The sequence below is a fragment of the Anabas testudineus genome, chromosome 6, assembly GCF_900324465.2.
Source record: "Anabas testudineus chromosome 6, fAnaTes1.2, whole genome shotgun sequence".
Taxonomy (NCBI): Eukaryota; Metazoa; Chordata; class Actinopteri; order Anabantiformes; family Anabantidae; genus Anabas; species Anabas testudineus.
The window spans coordinates 13,356,202-13,370,579 of record NC_046615.1 but is presented as its reverse complement, the minus strand read 5'-3'; the positions used below and the strand labels follow the sequence as shown (position 1 = coordinate 13,370,579).

At 41.2% G+C, this 14,378-nt stretch overlaps 1 protein-coding gene across 1 annotated transcript; it reads left to right on the top strand.

The window, feature by feature from the left end:
• Positions 1-7,646: 7,646 nt before the first annotated feature.
• Positions 7,647-11,019, top strand: ankrd34c (ankyrin repeat domain 34C). The gene is made up of 2 exons (XM_026366100.1): positions 7,647-7,769; positions 8,656-11,019. The coding sequence occupies exon 2, from the start codon at positions 8,707-8,709 to the stop codon at positions 10,294-10,296; it is 1,590 nt and encodes a 529-aa protein (XP_026221885.1). The 5' UTR covers positions 7,647-7,769; positions 8,656-8,706; the 3' UTR covers positions 10,297-11,019.
• Positions 11,020-14,378: the final 3,359 nt, after the last annotated feature.

Sequence of the window (14,378 nt, the reverse complement as noted above, 5' to 3'; positions counted from 1 at the left end):
TGAATGTGGATACTGGATATTGGTCCTATATATTAAGGTAATGAGATTTAAGTTCACTGTGTCATGGACTAGTCTATTGTATTTGACTCTGGATTTCTTTCTTTCTGCAGACAGGTTTCACTATCCCATGGTGTTTTTGGTTTGTGTCTCTTTGTCCCACTCTCACCTGTTGCTTGCTAATCTGTGTCCACCATCTTCTCCACTCCCTTTCTAAACGGGGACACCGTCTCGGTTTGAGCCAACTTTGCCGGTTCCCTGTCACTGAACACTTATCTCTTCCAGCTGGCTGCCTCCTCTATATCCATCCTGTTCTTTCTAATACACTCTTTTAACTTACCTGTGGTGCAGAGTGTTTTTTTGGTCCAGATCTTCACTGAAATCCTTACACGATGGTTGCTGAGCATAACACACATGCAAAACGCAACTTTACATATTCTGATATGAAATAATATTAATAAATAACACTTGCTGGCTGGAAATAGCCAACAGAATTTCTATTTTTGTCATTTTCATTTATTGTTGTGCACTACCTTACAACTAGTATTTTTTAAGTTTGTATATGTGGATAAAGTAAAATCTTTTGCGACTCCAGTGGAACTGTATCTAAGCTGATAAGCTGTGAGTTAGGGCTGAAAGAAGAAGAAAAACCTACTTCTCTCTTGCTGCATACGTCACTGCTTCGTCGTGCAAGCACCTGACTAAAATAAGAACCTCAAACAGGATGCTGCTTCTATTTCTGTACATCTTACCTGCAGGTCATGTGATCAGAAACAGGATTTATGCTCTTAAAGCTTTTAAAATGTCCTGGAATTGCTAATAATTAATGGCAGTGTAGTTATGATTTTAAAGTGTAGCTGGAAGTTAGAGACACGAACTAAGTGGTACCATTCTGTTTTGATTGAATCCCAGGCCGCAGCGTCGACTTAGAGAGGTGATCTCCCTCTAGGACGTGGAGTGCTGTGAGGCAAAGATAACTGGTTCTTATCTCAATCTGCTCAGTCAGGTATGAGAGCCCCGGGCCCAGGGGAACACTAGCAGGGATCTATGGGCTTCCCAATCATGCTAAAAACTAGAACCAGATGAAACATCTCTTCCTTTTACTGAGCATTTCATGTTTTAATTGTGCCTATCATCTTCCTTGCACAACACATTTTTACCAGGCTAGCAGCCAGATCACTGTGGTGGTGTATTACTGTCATGCCTGTTTTGAACTGAAATCAGACAGGAAAAGGGATTAAAAACCAAGAGAGTTGTGATTCAAGCAGAGAGCGAGCCCTTGCTCACTCTGCCTCCTGTTGCAAACTCTGATACGAGTCCTGCCAGGGCTGTGCGTGCAAACAGCGGGACACAAACGCAGGCAGTTCAGCCAATTGTGTCAGCTAGACCTCTCAGATTTAGAGAGTAAGAGAGTACGTGAGAAATACACAGGTGATACTATTCCTTCAAAACTGGGCTGCTGATTTATTCACTTTTTGTCAGTGCATGGAATAATTTGACATAAAAAGCATCTTAAAGATGAAGTAATCTTCCCGTAGCTCGCTTACTGATATGGCTTTGATCGACTTGACTAGAATTTCTTAGCTATGCTTGTGTCAGTGTTGATCACGTTGTCCTCCACTTAGTCCCAGACAGAAATATTTATTAAATTATAAATTAGGATAAATTAGTATGGAATTCTGTCCAGGCATTTGTGGTTCTCAGAGAATGAATCATGATGTTTATGGGGGGTTTCCCAGCTTCTAGTGCCACCATGGATATTTGATATTGTGAATAACAGCCATTAAATTTAGTACAGAAGATCAACTTTGCTTCAATTTGCTTAATTTGTTCAGTTCTTTGGTTCATGACCAATTACCTGTAAAACCAAGCACGTTTTCTTCAGACTCAGACACAATTTGTATTTGTGCAAGCTAGCATTTACCTCAAAATAAACCCTCAAAGAGCTGCTAGTGTTGCTGTAGACTTGCTTTACAAGACTGTAACTAGATGGAAGAGAAAACCACAAAGTTAGTGTATGAGTGGCTGATCCCTGAGGAGTTCAGCTCTGTCCTTATGGCACCCAGCAATAATTAGTGACTTGTGTTTGTCCTCTGGTACCTGCCAGCACTTTTCACCTCCTAAAACAGCTGATCAGATCCTGCTGCACTTGCTTATATATTGCTGTCTTCCACTTTCTCTCATCAGATACCTAAAGAACAATCGGCTATCTGTACATAAGCTCCATTCATCAGACTTTTATTCTTGTAGCAGGATTATGGGTGATTAACACTTAATTAAATTTATTACAGGAGATATATAAGGAGATGCACAATTCAGCCTACCATAGTTTGATACGGTTAATTCTGTTGCTCAGCAATTAATTATGACTGTACCCAGTGGAGCATGATTTAGTCTTAAATTAATACACGACAGGTATCGGGCTTTGCAGCCATGTTCATGAAGCTACAGATCTATTGTTAGTTCTGTCACCTAGAGAGGACTCATTTTGCAGGGGCCAGGCTGATCCTGTTTGGTCCTGTCATGTCTGATTCTGCAGATGAGCCCTGACATCTTCAAGGACAGACAAGGATGATTTGACGTCACCAAACAACAACAGGCACAGAAAAAGCTCTTTCCACACCTTGTGCTGCAGAGGAGGTGTATTTTGGTCAGAGTGCCTCATGGTGTCAAAGACGTCACAGTCCCAGGGGTGTGAACTGCGAGCAGACTGAAGTTCTCTAACTCACTGTCAGAACATCCACTCATCCACACTGATGTACCCACATCCTCTGACAGACCCAAACTTCTGACAGATACAGCTCTGAAACAGCCTGTGATGAATTCACAGTGCAAAACACTTGCACTGAAATTTATTTTAAGCAACATCTACATTTTCCACCCTATAACCCTATACTTACAACACCAAACAACAATTGTTATGGCCCAGTGATGTACCTGTGTATTGATGTCTGTGCATTTAGGTCATTTTTCACTAAATTACTTACTTGATAGCAGGGAAAGTTAGTGGGGGGGCACACATTGGTGAGCTTTTGATTTGGTGGTGTGAAGAGAGGTGTGACAGATCCTACCAAAACATCAATTTTGCCCCTAGTCACTTCTGTAGTTAGTGAGGCAGCTGTAAACAATCTACAAGGCTACCTGAAGCTGCTATAAATTGTCATAGCACATGTTGATTTAAAGGGTTAAAGGAAACACGATCAGGAAACAAGAGGAAAGTGGGAGTACATGCGTGAATACTGGTGGTAAAATTCTTAATGGTGTTAACAAAACTGCCATCTGTGAATACTGTATATCTTGACCACTTGATTACTGGCAGGCCATTAAGGCGCCCCCTATTCCAATATCTAATTAAAGGCTCCACAACAACTCCTAATAAGTGGGGTGTAGAGTTGATAAGCAACCAATTCTGAAGCTTCAAGCCTTCTGCTTCATTAGGAGGATGTTGAGCTAAAACAGAAAATTCAACACAGAGGACATCAAAGTGCCCACTCTGCAAAATGAGTAACAAACTCCTTATTAGATATGCAACAATCTCCTAGGATACAGCCGACATACACAATGATCACCCAGCAAAACTGTTGTCTGTATAATGCTCTTGAATAATGCTCTACTCAATTACTGCTCGCCAGAAGGGCAGGTGTTGGTTTGCATTGCAAGATGTGAAAGAACAGAAGGAGTGATAAAGGAGGCAGAGGAGGAGTGGAACCATTTCAAGATTTCAAGTAGGACAACGTAGCACTTCTCAATATGAAAAGATCAAAGTGTCTGAAAATGTGTTATACTTCATAGGACATCATCGTGAGTGGATGAGGGGGGGAAAATAACTTGAAGCATATGTGAGGGGCGGCAGGTTTTTAAGCTGCACTGGAGGCATTTTCCTAAATCTGCCGAGGTAGGAGGAATGCATGGAGCTGTCCGGTGCAAAGCTGCAGCAGGGTTCGTGCCAGTTCATTGCTGTCGCAGCCCACACATTCACTTGATACAATCGCAGAGACACCAAATGCCATGAGAATGTCAAACTCAGTCTTTAAAGAGACAATCAGCACAGAGGAAGAAACACATACAGCACCGCAACAACAGAGGACGTACACGCTGGAAAAATCGACTTCTGTGTCGCAATGCAAATGGAGATGGAAAAGATGATGGGCAGAGTCAAAAAAAAAGCTCTCCCTTATGAGTTAATTGGCTTCAAATAGCTTGTGTGGATTTTTCTTTATTCACAGTATGAAACATGCTTCTGTATGGCAGCAGCACTTTTCTTAGGATAGAAGATTCAAATGAGCTCAACAGAACAATGGAGATTGAATCCTAAATTGGGAAAATGCGACATTTTTTTTCTCTGATGAGAAGATTGATTCTACTCTTCTGTCTGTGGACAGTAGCAGATTAATATCTTTGTTTACTACAAAGACTGAAAACATTGAAAACATCAACAAAATTCTAAGTGTAAAAACTAATTTCATGTTTCACATTATGTGCCTGATTATATCTTGGCTTCTGTCTTGCTTGTTAGTCAGACTGAGAGGTGCTGATAGGCTGTAATCCCTCACCCCACCAGCCACTGAATCAGTTAGTTAATAAGTTGAAATATCAATGGTCCATATGTCGCTTCTTAAGTGCCGTAGTCTCTCGCAGCACTATCATGGTGGCTGAAGCTGCTGCAGCAAAGAAACACGTAACACGGCTCACTCACTGGCGAAGTTATATCTGTAACCACCTCGCTCACAGTAGCCAGCATGTCCCCATCCCTATAGCCTATGCACTCACACACAGAAACAATCAAATATATGTTGATGACAAAGTGTTGAACGAAACATGCAGACACAATCTGCTGAAGTCAACTTGGCCCAACTGGTGCAGGAGGATGATCTCGCTCTGGATCTGACTCTGGATCAAACATTGTCGTCTGCAACACTGTGGTTTCACCGGCGGCCATGTCTGCCAAAGAACGTGCTGCTGTTACTATGGTAGCGTGTGGGCCTCAGAAAACCCCTCAGCCGAGGGGGCGTGGTTACCATGGATGCGTAAACAGGGAACACGAGTGGCCCCAAAACCACTCATTTTCTGGATCCTGGATGCTAGATGCTGGGTGGGAGGTGGCCTGTGAGGGATGATCCTTGTTGATATTCAACCACATTATGCTCCAGGTACCCAAATGTAACAGCTGGAAAGGAGAAGTTCATTGAACCTTTAGGAGCAAAGAAGTGAGCTTCACTTGGTGCTATGTTGTCTCGTCTTGTGCGTTGTCACAGCAGTGCAAACATGGTCTATGTATTTTACTTTCTTTCTTATTGATATGACTAATCTATTGTAAAACTAAGAATAAATCAGTTTTTCACTATTTATCATGATGTTGTTGTTCGTTTCACCAAAACCTATATTTTTTACTGATTTAAGGCCAAATCTCAAGTCAAATCAAATGTCTTTCTTTTCAAATACGTTCTCCTGAAAAAGAAAAAGGATTACATTTATTTGTATGTGAAGCCAACAAGAGATTATAAGCGTCATACAACAGCAAGTGCCACAGGATTGCAGCGGTTAAAGTCTAAAAATACAACAAGTCTGACATGTCAGCACAGCATTTTTTAGGCTTTTCTGACATCATTGTTGAATTTCCCACCGTCCTGTTGTAAGTGAGTGAAACCAGAGATTGAAAAAAGAAAAAATAGACAGGGCCTGCTGCCAGGATGATCAATTCACACATAACTACATTTTTTACTTATTTCCATCTTTATTCAACCTAAATCTATTTCTTTTCTGTCTTCCTGAACGCTGATGTTAGTTAGAATTGGTGACCGACATCCCATTTTCTGTTGCTGATTGCTTCAGGAGGAATTGTCGTCACGGTCTAAAAATTGATCACTGTTGATAACTTTTACATGCACTTTCTCAGCATCTATAAATAGTCTTCGAGCTACTGTAGTCTGTTGAGTAAAAGTCACACAATGCAGATGGAAGAAACGTTATATTTAGAAAGGAGGGGAGGAAGAGCAGCAGCTGCGATGTAAGATATCTGAAAATGGAAACTGCTCCCAGGGGTGGCAGCACTTATTCTCTCCACTTTAATTATTTTCCTTTTAATATATTGCAGACAACAGCATAGTTGAGGTGAAGACTCTGCTGTATGATGAATGTTGTCATTCCTGTAGCTAACGAATGCTTGGTCTGGTCCATCGTGTACTTGTGGACAGCAGGTCTGTGATCCCAGTCGTCTTCTGTCACGTGCACAAAAATTCAAATTCTATATTTTTCACATCATTCTTTCACATCGTCATGTGCTCGACGAAATCAGGACCGAATCTTTGCACATGCAATTGTATCATAAACTATCACTCCTCGAATGAGGTGGACACATTCTGTCGACTCGGTGTCTACACTATGTGCTGTTTTATGAAACCACCTTCTCCGGGTTCCTCGTAAACAACATGTCCCTGGAGACTGAGAAGGCAATCACAGGTGAGAAATCACTGCCAGCATTGACGACTGGAATCGTGAGATGTCAAGCGTTTGGATGGATAATAAAGTGATTAGTCTAAGTCTCAGAGGAAAGGAGCAGGGGTCAGAGGACTAATGATCGATTGCGGTGGTGATGCTGGTGGTGGTGGTGGTGGTGGTGGTGGTAGCGGGCTTACTTGCACAAGTGGAAAAAGAACACCATGAAAAAATGTATTGGAGTAAATGCCTTAAAAACCACCCCGTCCATGTTGGAATGTTATGTGTCTGATTTACCTGTTCCTTGCAGGGCTGAGAACATCACTGTTCTCATTAGAAACTGCTTCTGTGCTGTCTCATAGCAACCTAAAAATAGAAATGTCCCTATTAGGCTGTATAGCTGTGATGGCTGCTACAAGTTTTGGCCTCTTTAATTGTGCAGTAAATACATATAGGTGTGAATTATTTTCTGCTCTGTCTCTTAATTTACTGATCAGTGAAACGTGTCAATCAGAGACGGTTGGTCGTTTGTAGGAAGGCGTTCATAGTGTGAGCAGATTGTTATAATACAGAAATAGTGTTCTATAGTGAAGAAGTGATTTCTGAATTCAATATAACAATGTAAGAAATTATTCCAACACGTGGCAGTGATGTCCACACTGTCAACAGATCAGGCTGAATCCTATTTATATCACCCACTTTATTATCTGAGGCATTAAATTAAGATTTTTTTTTTAACCACTAACCAGCTAATTTGTTAGTCCCTCATTTCCATCAGGCGTAGGCCCAACTCTGTCCTTTCATTTACAAATTGTCCTTTTGATATAATTAAAATAAAAACACACACACACACAAACACAGGGCATTTACATCTCTTTGTGAGGTAACGCTCATTTTGTTTGGTGTCCTGCAGATATGAATATCAGGACAGATGTTTTCATCAGACACAATTTATTTTAGTCGACTCTGACGTCAAGAGAATACACGTTTCATTCAACAAGCAAGAAAGTAAGTTATTTATAACCCGCAGCAGCTCCAGGTTGTGATCCTTGAGTGCGCAGTGAAAGGAATACTCCCCATTGGACTGATGTAGTGTGCCTCCATAACAAAAGCCACACAGCTCGTGTGTTATGGTGCCAGAGAGGCATGGCACCCTGGAACCCAAACTAAGACGCATCGATGGGAACAGTCACGGCTGAAAAACGGGGATATTAGGAAGAACTGCAAGAAAGTTTTTTTTTTTTTTCCTTTGAATAATTCATTTTCTTTGATTTCTTTTCCTCTCACATGACAAAGCACTGGGTACTTTGAGCATGGAAAACCTCTTCCCCGACCAGGTAAGAGAATTAGCAGACACTAAGCAGCTTTATAAAATGCTTAAACCACTACATTTTATTGAACGAGAGTTAATTACATCAACTTTATCTCCGTATCTCTTCATCTGAGAAGATGCTGGTGAAATAAACGAACCCATTGGGCTGCGCTGTACATCGCATCACATGAATTCATAAGGTTTGCAAATGAATATTCGCATTATAAATTGAAATTAAAATGCAGATTTGAACGGATGATCAGACGACAAACCCAACTATTTGTCGCCAGATGATCCAACATGAGAACCACGGACAGCGCCTCTCGGTGTGCCGTTATTTAATGTCGCATGTCGGAAGAGGTGTTTTCACTATTTTTAAAACAGCAATAATACAAATCTGTCGCTTCCATGTGTTTGTTTTAGTAGGAAGATGAATAAGGCTGGTGTTTTATCAGGACTTACAGGTGGATGCTTATGTTCGCTGTTCTCCCCTCGTCCACTAATATCATGGAAAAGAAAAACAAATAAACTGGTGTTTTTTTACACCACCAGCCCTCAATAGACTTGAGTTTGATTTTGATATATCTAAATGTCATCACTTGATCATCGAGCTATAATGTTTTACGAATCTAACAGGTGCTGTTACCAGGCTGTCTCCTGCATGCACATATTTTATCCATGGATCCGTTTCCACTTTGCAAACTGCATTTTATACACATTCACCTCGTCAGAGCTATTATATAAATATAAGCTATGTCAGAAATCTGTGATAGTAAGTTATATTCTTTGTGTTGTGGTACACTGCCACCTGCTGGTGGTGACCCTTCAGAAAGCACAGGCACAAACAGTCTGAGTGTTAATTTATAAAGGTTTTGCAGCATAAACTTAATTACTTCAATGTTTGTTCAAAGGGCTGTGAGCTTTAAGTTCAACACAAGACGACATCTGTGACTGGCTGGGAGATGGCAGATATACTGGAGCTGCGGACAGACGGAAACTCACTCCTGAAGGCTGTGTGGCTCAGACGCCTGAGACTCACCAGGCTCCTCCTGGAGGGTGGTGCATACATCAATGAGAGCAATGAACGTGGCGAGACACCGCTCATGGTGGCCTGCATGTCCACGCACACTGACCAGCAGAGTGTAAGTAAATCGAAACTGGTGAAATATTTGCTGGACAATCAGGCAGACCCCAACATACAGGACAAAGCAGGTAGGACGGCGCTAATGCACGCTTGTATCCACAAAGCTGGACACGAGGTGGTGGATCACCTGTTGAGCAATGGAGCTGATCCCAGTCTGGAGGACCGGAGTGGGGCCTCAGCCCTGGTCTATGCCATCAATGCAGATGACAAGGAGACGCTAAAATTGCTACTGGATGCATGCAAAGCTAAAGGCAAGGAGGTCATCATAATCACCACAGACAAATCACCGTCTGGTACTAAAACTACCAAACAGTACCTCAACGTCCCACCCTCCCCAGAGCTGGACGAGAGGTCCTCACCAGCGTATTGCACCTCTCCCTCTGATATAAATGTCACTGCATCTCCCACACCTGAGCAAGAGCAACAGAACACAGTGTTCAGTTTTCAGACGAAACTGAAAACCTCCAGCACAGCTGCAAAACTCGCCAACGGGCCCACGTCTCCAACAAGGCGGCCTCCGAACCCCAAGCGTGCACGTTTGCCTCAGCTGAAGAGGTTGCAGTCAGAGCCTTGGGGGCTGATTGCTCCTTCCGTCCTGGCTGCAGCTGCAGCCAGTGAGGAGAATAAGAAAGCCAGCTCTGATGAGGATGTTGTAGCCGGGGTGAACGGACTGTCTCTGAGTAAGAGGTCAGCGTTGTCTCGACAGAGCAGTGTCGATGGGAAGGACAGTCTGTTCCCACTAGTCGGTGAACAGCCCTGCAAAATGACAACTTCACTATCTGTTCCTCCGACGTCCAAAGCATCATATGAGAGAACTTTAAGTCAGCACCAGCCACTGGCACGGCGCAGTACTGTGCCCACAGAGCAGGAAAGCAGCAGCTGCAGCAGTGGACTAGTCAGTCTGAGAGACACAGTGCACAGGAGACGTTTGGGGAATGATCACTATGATTCAGACTCACAGCTCTATTCAGATTCTGCTATGTTAGACTCCCCTAAGGTCCCAGTGGAGCGGAGGAAGCTAAACACGTCTCCACTAGCAATGCTGACCAGCTCCAGAGAATCTCTAGACAGCAATGCCAGCACATCATCTCCCAGCACAACACGCAGGCGTCCACCGGGCCTCCTTGAGAGGAGAGGCTCAGGCACGCTGCTGCTAGACCACATCTCCCACACCAGGCCTGGCCACCTGCCCCCTCTTAATGTCAACCCCAACCCTCCCATTCCTGATATTGGCGCAAGTAGCAAGCCCTCCTCACCTCTGGCTACAGGTATTAGATCCATAGCCCCTGTAGCACCCAATACACCAAAGAGAGGCGGCCTCAAATGTAAGAAGAAACTTGTGAGAAGGCACTCTATGCAAGTGGAGCAGATGAAACAGCTTTCTGATTTTGAAGATCTGGCTCATTAGCTAGTGATGGTGTTTATGCATCACGTTTTGTGGGAGTAGAAATGCTAAGACCATAAGTTGTCATGAAGTACATCCTTTGGTTCAGTTGTGTAGACTAACGGCCATTTAGATGTCAAATACAGTGATTTATAAAATTTATATATATATATTGAAACTGAGCAATATAGATACAGTAGATTTCCTTCAAGCGTTACACTCAACCTTATTATATTTTGACTTTACAACATCTGCTGTATATGTATTACAGTTTTGAATGTAAATGCCAAGAGATGGCACTTCTCCTCTGAACTAGCTCTCTTTCATGATAATGTTATGTGTAGGGAACATACAGGGTCCATTTGTAGCCAGTAGGCCACTTGGGTGCACTTTGTGCATATGTAATTAGCACCATTAACAGACTTTCTTTGAAAAAGGAAATATATGGTGCAAACGTCTGAGATGTAGCTTCGAGTAAGATGAAATTTGACTGTTTGTAGCAAATTTGTACAAAGTGCCTTTAAGGTAAAGAAACCTAAAAAAGTTGGCAGATACATTAAATGTATTAGAGTCATTTTTAATTCATGATGATGTAACCAAAATGTCTTTCATTTCAATATTTTTTGGTCTCATGTGGAACAAAATGAACACTCAGAATATACGTGATGTGAATGAATGAACAATATGCCTTAAGAAGCAGGTAAAACCATGGGCTATGTATAACAGCACTTTATTGCCCAGGAGGAAAAAAAATGTAATTGTTACTATTAACAGTGTTAGAAAAACGTAAAAAAGTAAATATAATTCATAGATGATAAATTAAAGTAACACAAATCACATTTGAGCCCATAGTCAACAGAGATGTTGGTAAAACCTGTCAATTCAAATGTCATTTCACGCTAATGGCAATCAAAACTAAAGATCATACAGCTTCCATAACTTATTAGTGAAGCAGTGCTTCTGTTTAAGATGAAAACATAAATGAATCCATAGTATTTTTGCAAGTAGTTTGTTGTATATTCTGAATAAATGTATCACTTGTGAATTTCTGTTGTTTGTTTATTTGTTTGTTTACTCATTTGTCACATTAAGCAGGAGCTCAGCTGTTAGTAGCCACACAGATGCTCATTAGAAAGAGCACCAGTCCTTCCTCAGACCACTTGGCAGTCCATTGGTACTGTGATGATGGCGGCCATCATCAGCACCACTGATGTCACTGTGATTATGTCAGATTCAGATCCCGCAGCGTTTTGGCAGCTTCGGCGTCCAGACCCTGAGGAGCCACTGTTTTAGGGCCGCAGTTGCTGTAATCAGTGTAGGATTTAATGTTAGACTCACTACTCAATCTGTCCCTACTGTGCTCATTTAGTGACAAGTTATCAATCACAGTACAATAATAATGAGGACGTGAATGACAGGGTCTCTTGCAACAGAGTCATTTTTCAATATTTTGTCCTAGATGATGATAATTAAATTCAGTTCTGTGGCATATTGGCACATTGTCTTCTCTTTTAAAACTATACCAGTGCCAGCTCAATGTTTTTCCACAAAGACGGAATCAATATTTTGCATTTATTCATTCCATTATGAATCAATTTCTTTAAATGCTTTGGACCGAAATGCATTTGTAAAAGGGTGTAAAAAGACTTGGCCTTTCTGTAATTTACACAGAGCGAAATGAACACGTGTACCAGCTCTCAAGTGTCAAAGAATTATTCCCAAGCAAATGAGAAGTCGAACAGTTCAGAGATTAAATAATGTCTGTATTAACAGACAGAAGGAAAAAAAAATCTTCTGATTCAGGGTCATCTGGGCAAACTGGAAAAACTGGACAAATATCCCAAGACCACATTCTTCAAAACTCAGATTTACTGAATGGAAATTGACTTACAATAATTGACATTTTGTTTAGAGATATGGGAATATCCACTACTGATGCACAACATATAACATTCAGGGTCCTATTACTGAGACCCTGTTTAGAAAAGAATCCATGCGTTGAAAACTATATTTGAAGCTGCATTGATTAATAATTTCAGAGGAAAAATAAAGCTTCTCTACTCTGTGCATGTTGTGAAAGAGCCTCATGGGGCTTTAATGAACTCCAAGCTCTGCTCACATCAACTTTTAAATTTTGTTTATATAATAGATATTGGATCCTCATCTAAAGGGGGGGGGGCTTTACTGACATTTTCAAGTGTTTCTAGACCAGCTGTATGTTGTCTCAATGCAAAACACAAGTGCTTTAACCTGTGCCTTTTAAAAACTTAGGAGGTAAATAGCCAGAGATGTCAACAAAATCCCTGCCAAGATGTTTCTGAACTGGCTACTTCTGGACTTGATGGTTCTGTTGTGAAGGCTTTTCATCGCGGTGGGATTTGAGGTCAACGTTCAAGAAAAACTACATTGCTAACGGAGTGGCACATCAAAGCCTGAAGAATACATCCAAGTTGGTCCAAAGCTTTTTGAAGGATACCAAAATCAAGGTCCTGGATAGTCCCCCTCAGAACCCAGATTCTCAATCCTATTGAGAATCTGGGTTCTCAATCTGGGTTCTCAATCCTATTGAGAATCTGTGGTGGGTTAAGGTTAAGGTTAATGAAAACCCTGCATTTTGGATGAGGAATAAATTTGTAAGGAAAGAAAGATCTAAGATCCCTCAAGAGACGTGTGCCAACCTAGTTAGGAACCATAAAAGGTTGTTGCTAGTTGTGAATCAGAAAAGTTTTTATATGTTATTATCAGTTTAAGATGAATATGAATTAATATGTTACTTTATAATGCTCCTTAATGTAAAAGTAATTTGTGGGATTCCTCCAGCAGAGGTCGATGTAGACTCACCAAAATAAACTCTGTTCCTTCTAAAGGAGTCCAGTAGATGGAGCACATTCTGTTCACTACATCATACCAGGCCTTTACTGTTTTTTTTATTGTAATACACAGTTACACATTAAGTCTAAGAATACTTGGACAGTGTTTTATTTAGAAAGAAATTATATCCTCAAGTCCTACAAGCAAACTGAGATGCTTTCTCAGTGTCACACAATAAAAGAAGAACACCGTCAGCTGTACCGTGGCAACAGTAATGATAGCATTATCCTAATCAAAGTGTGATTAGAGCTGCAGCTGAAATAAAACTTTTAGCATCTTCCTTATTGATGACAGTAAAGTTTTAATGAGCCAACAACTCACCCGCTTTCTCTGAAATCTCAACTAATGTTATGAGTCTGAATGAAGACTAAATTTAGCACTTTGACTTTGGGGCTTACAGGGTGACATCTGAGAGTGACCGCTCTCAATGTGAAGAACTGATGAGTGTCTGTGAAGGTCGACCACATGTGCGACTGTTTACATACTTAGAGTTAAAAGGTCATCTGTCTGACCAAAGAACCACATTCTACGCTACACCCTCTCATTACATGGAGGCATTTCAGGAACAAAAACAGCTGACCTTCACTGACCTTCCCTATACTGTCATAAATACAATCTGATGAATGTTAGTTTCCATAGAGCTTGTATGAATGTATGTTTATAGAGTACTGCATTTTTATTGTGTCTTTACACACCTGACCTTTGTCACTGCTTTCAAATGAAACAGTTCTTCGGAGGTGACCTGACTGTCTCTGTAGCTGGCTCACTACCAAGTCTGTCATGTGACTGTGCTGCACACTTCCCAGTCTTTCTCCCAGTATGGTAACCTTCCCCTGCTAAAATTAGAGGGCCCTCTGCTGAGACATTATGGAATGTGACTATCCTGGAGATGAGTTGAGATCTCATTAATGTTTACCATGTCTACCTTTTTGAAATAATTTATGAGGGTGGCACCAACAGGATATTTAAAAATACAGCTCTGAGTAAATCTCCTGACTGTCCTGCAGTGTCTGATCTGAATGTACTGCAGCATCTGCACAAAATATTTATGTAGCAACAAATGTGAAAAATGGAAAAAAGTATCTCTAAATGTCCCTTTGTAAACCAAGTATTACAGTTACTTGTGTGTGCATTAGTTATTTGTAATTCCTCTATGTTCTATTCATAAATCTGTCGATTTGCACAAGGTTCCATGGACTTGTTTGATAACTTATTTCCTTAAGGCATTGTCCTTA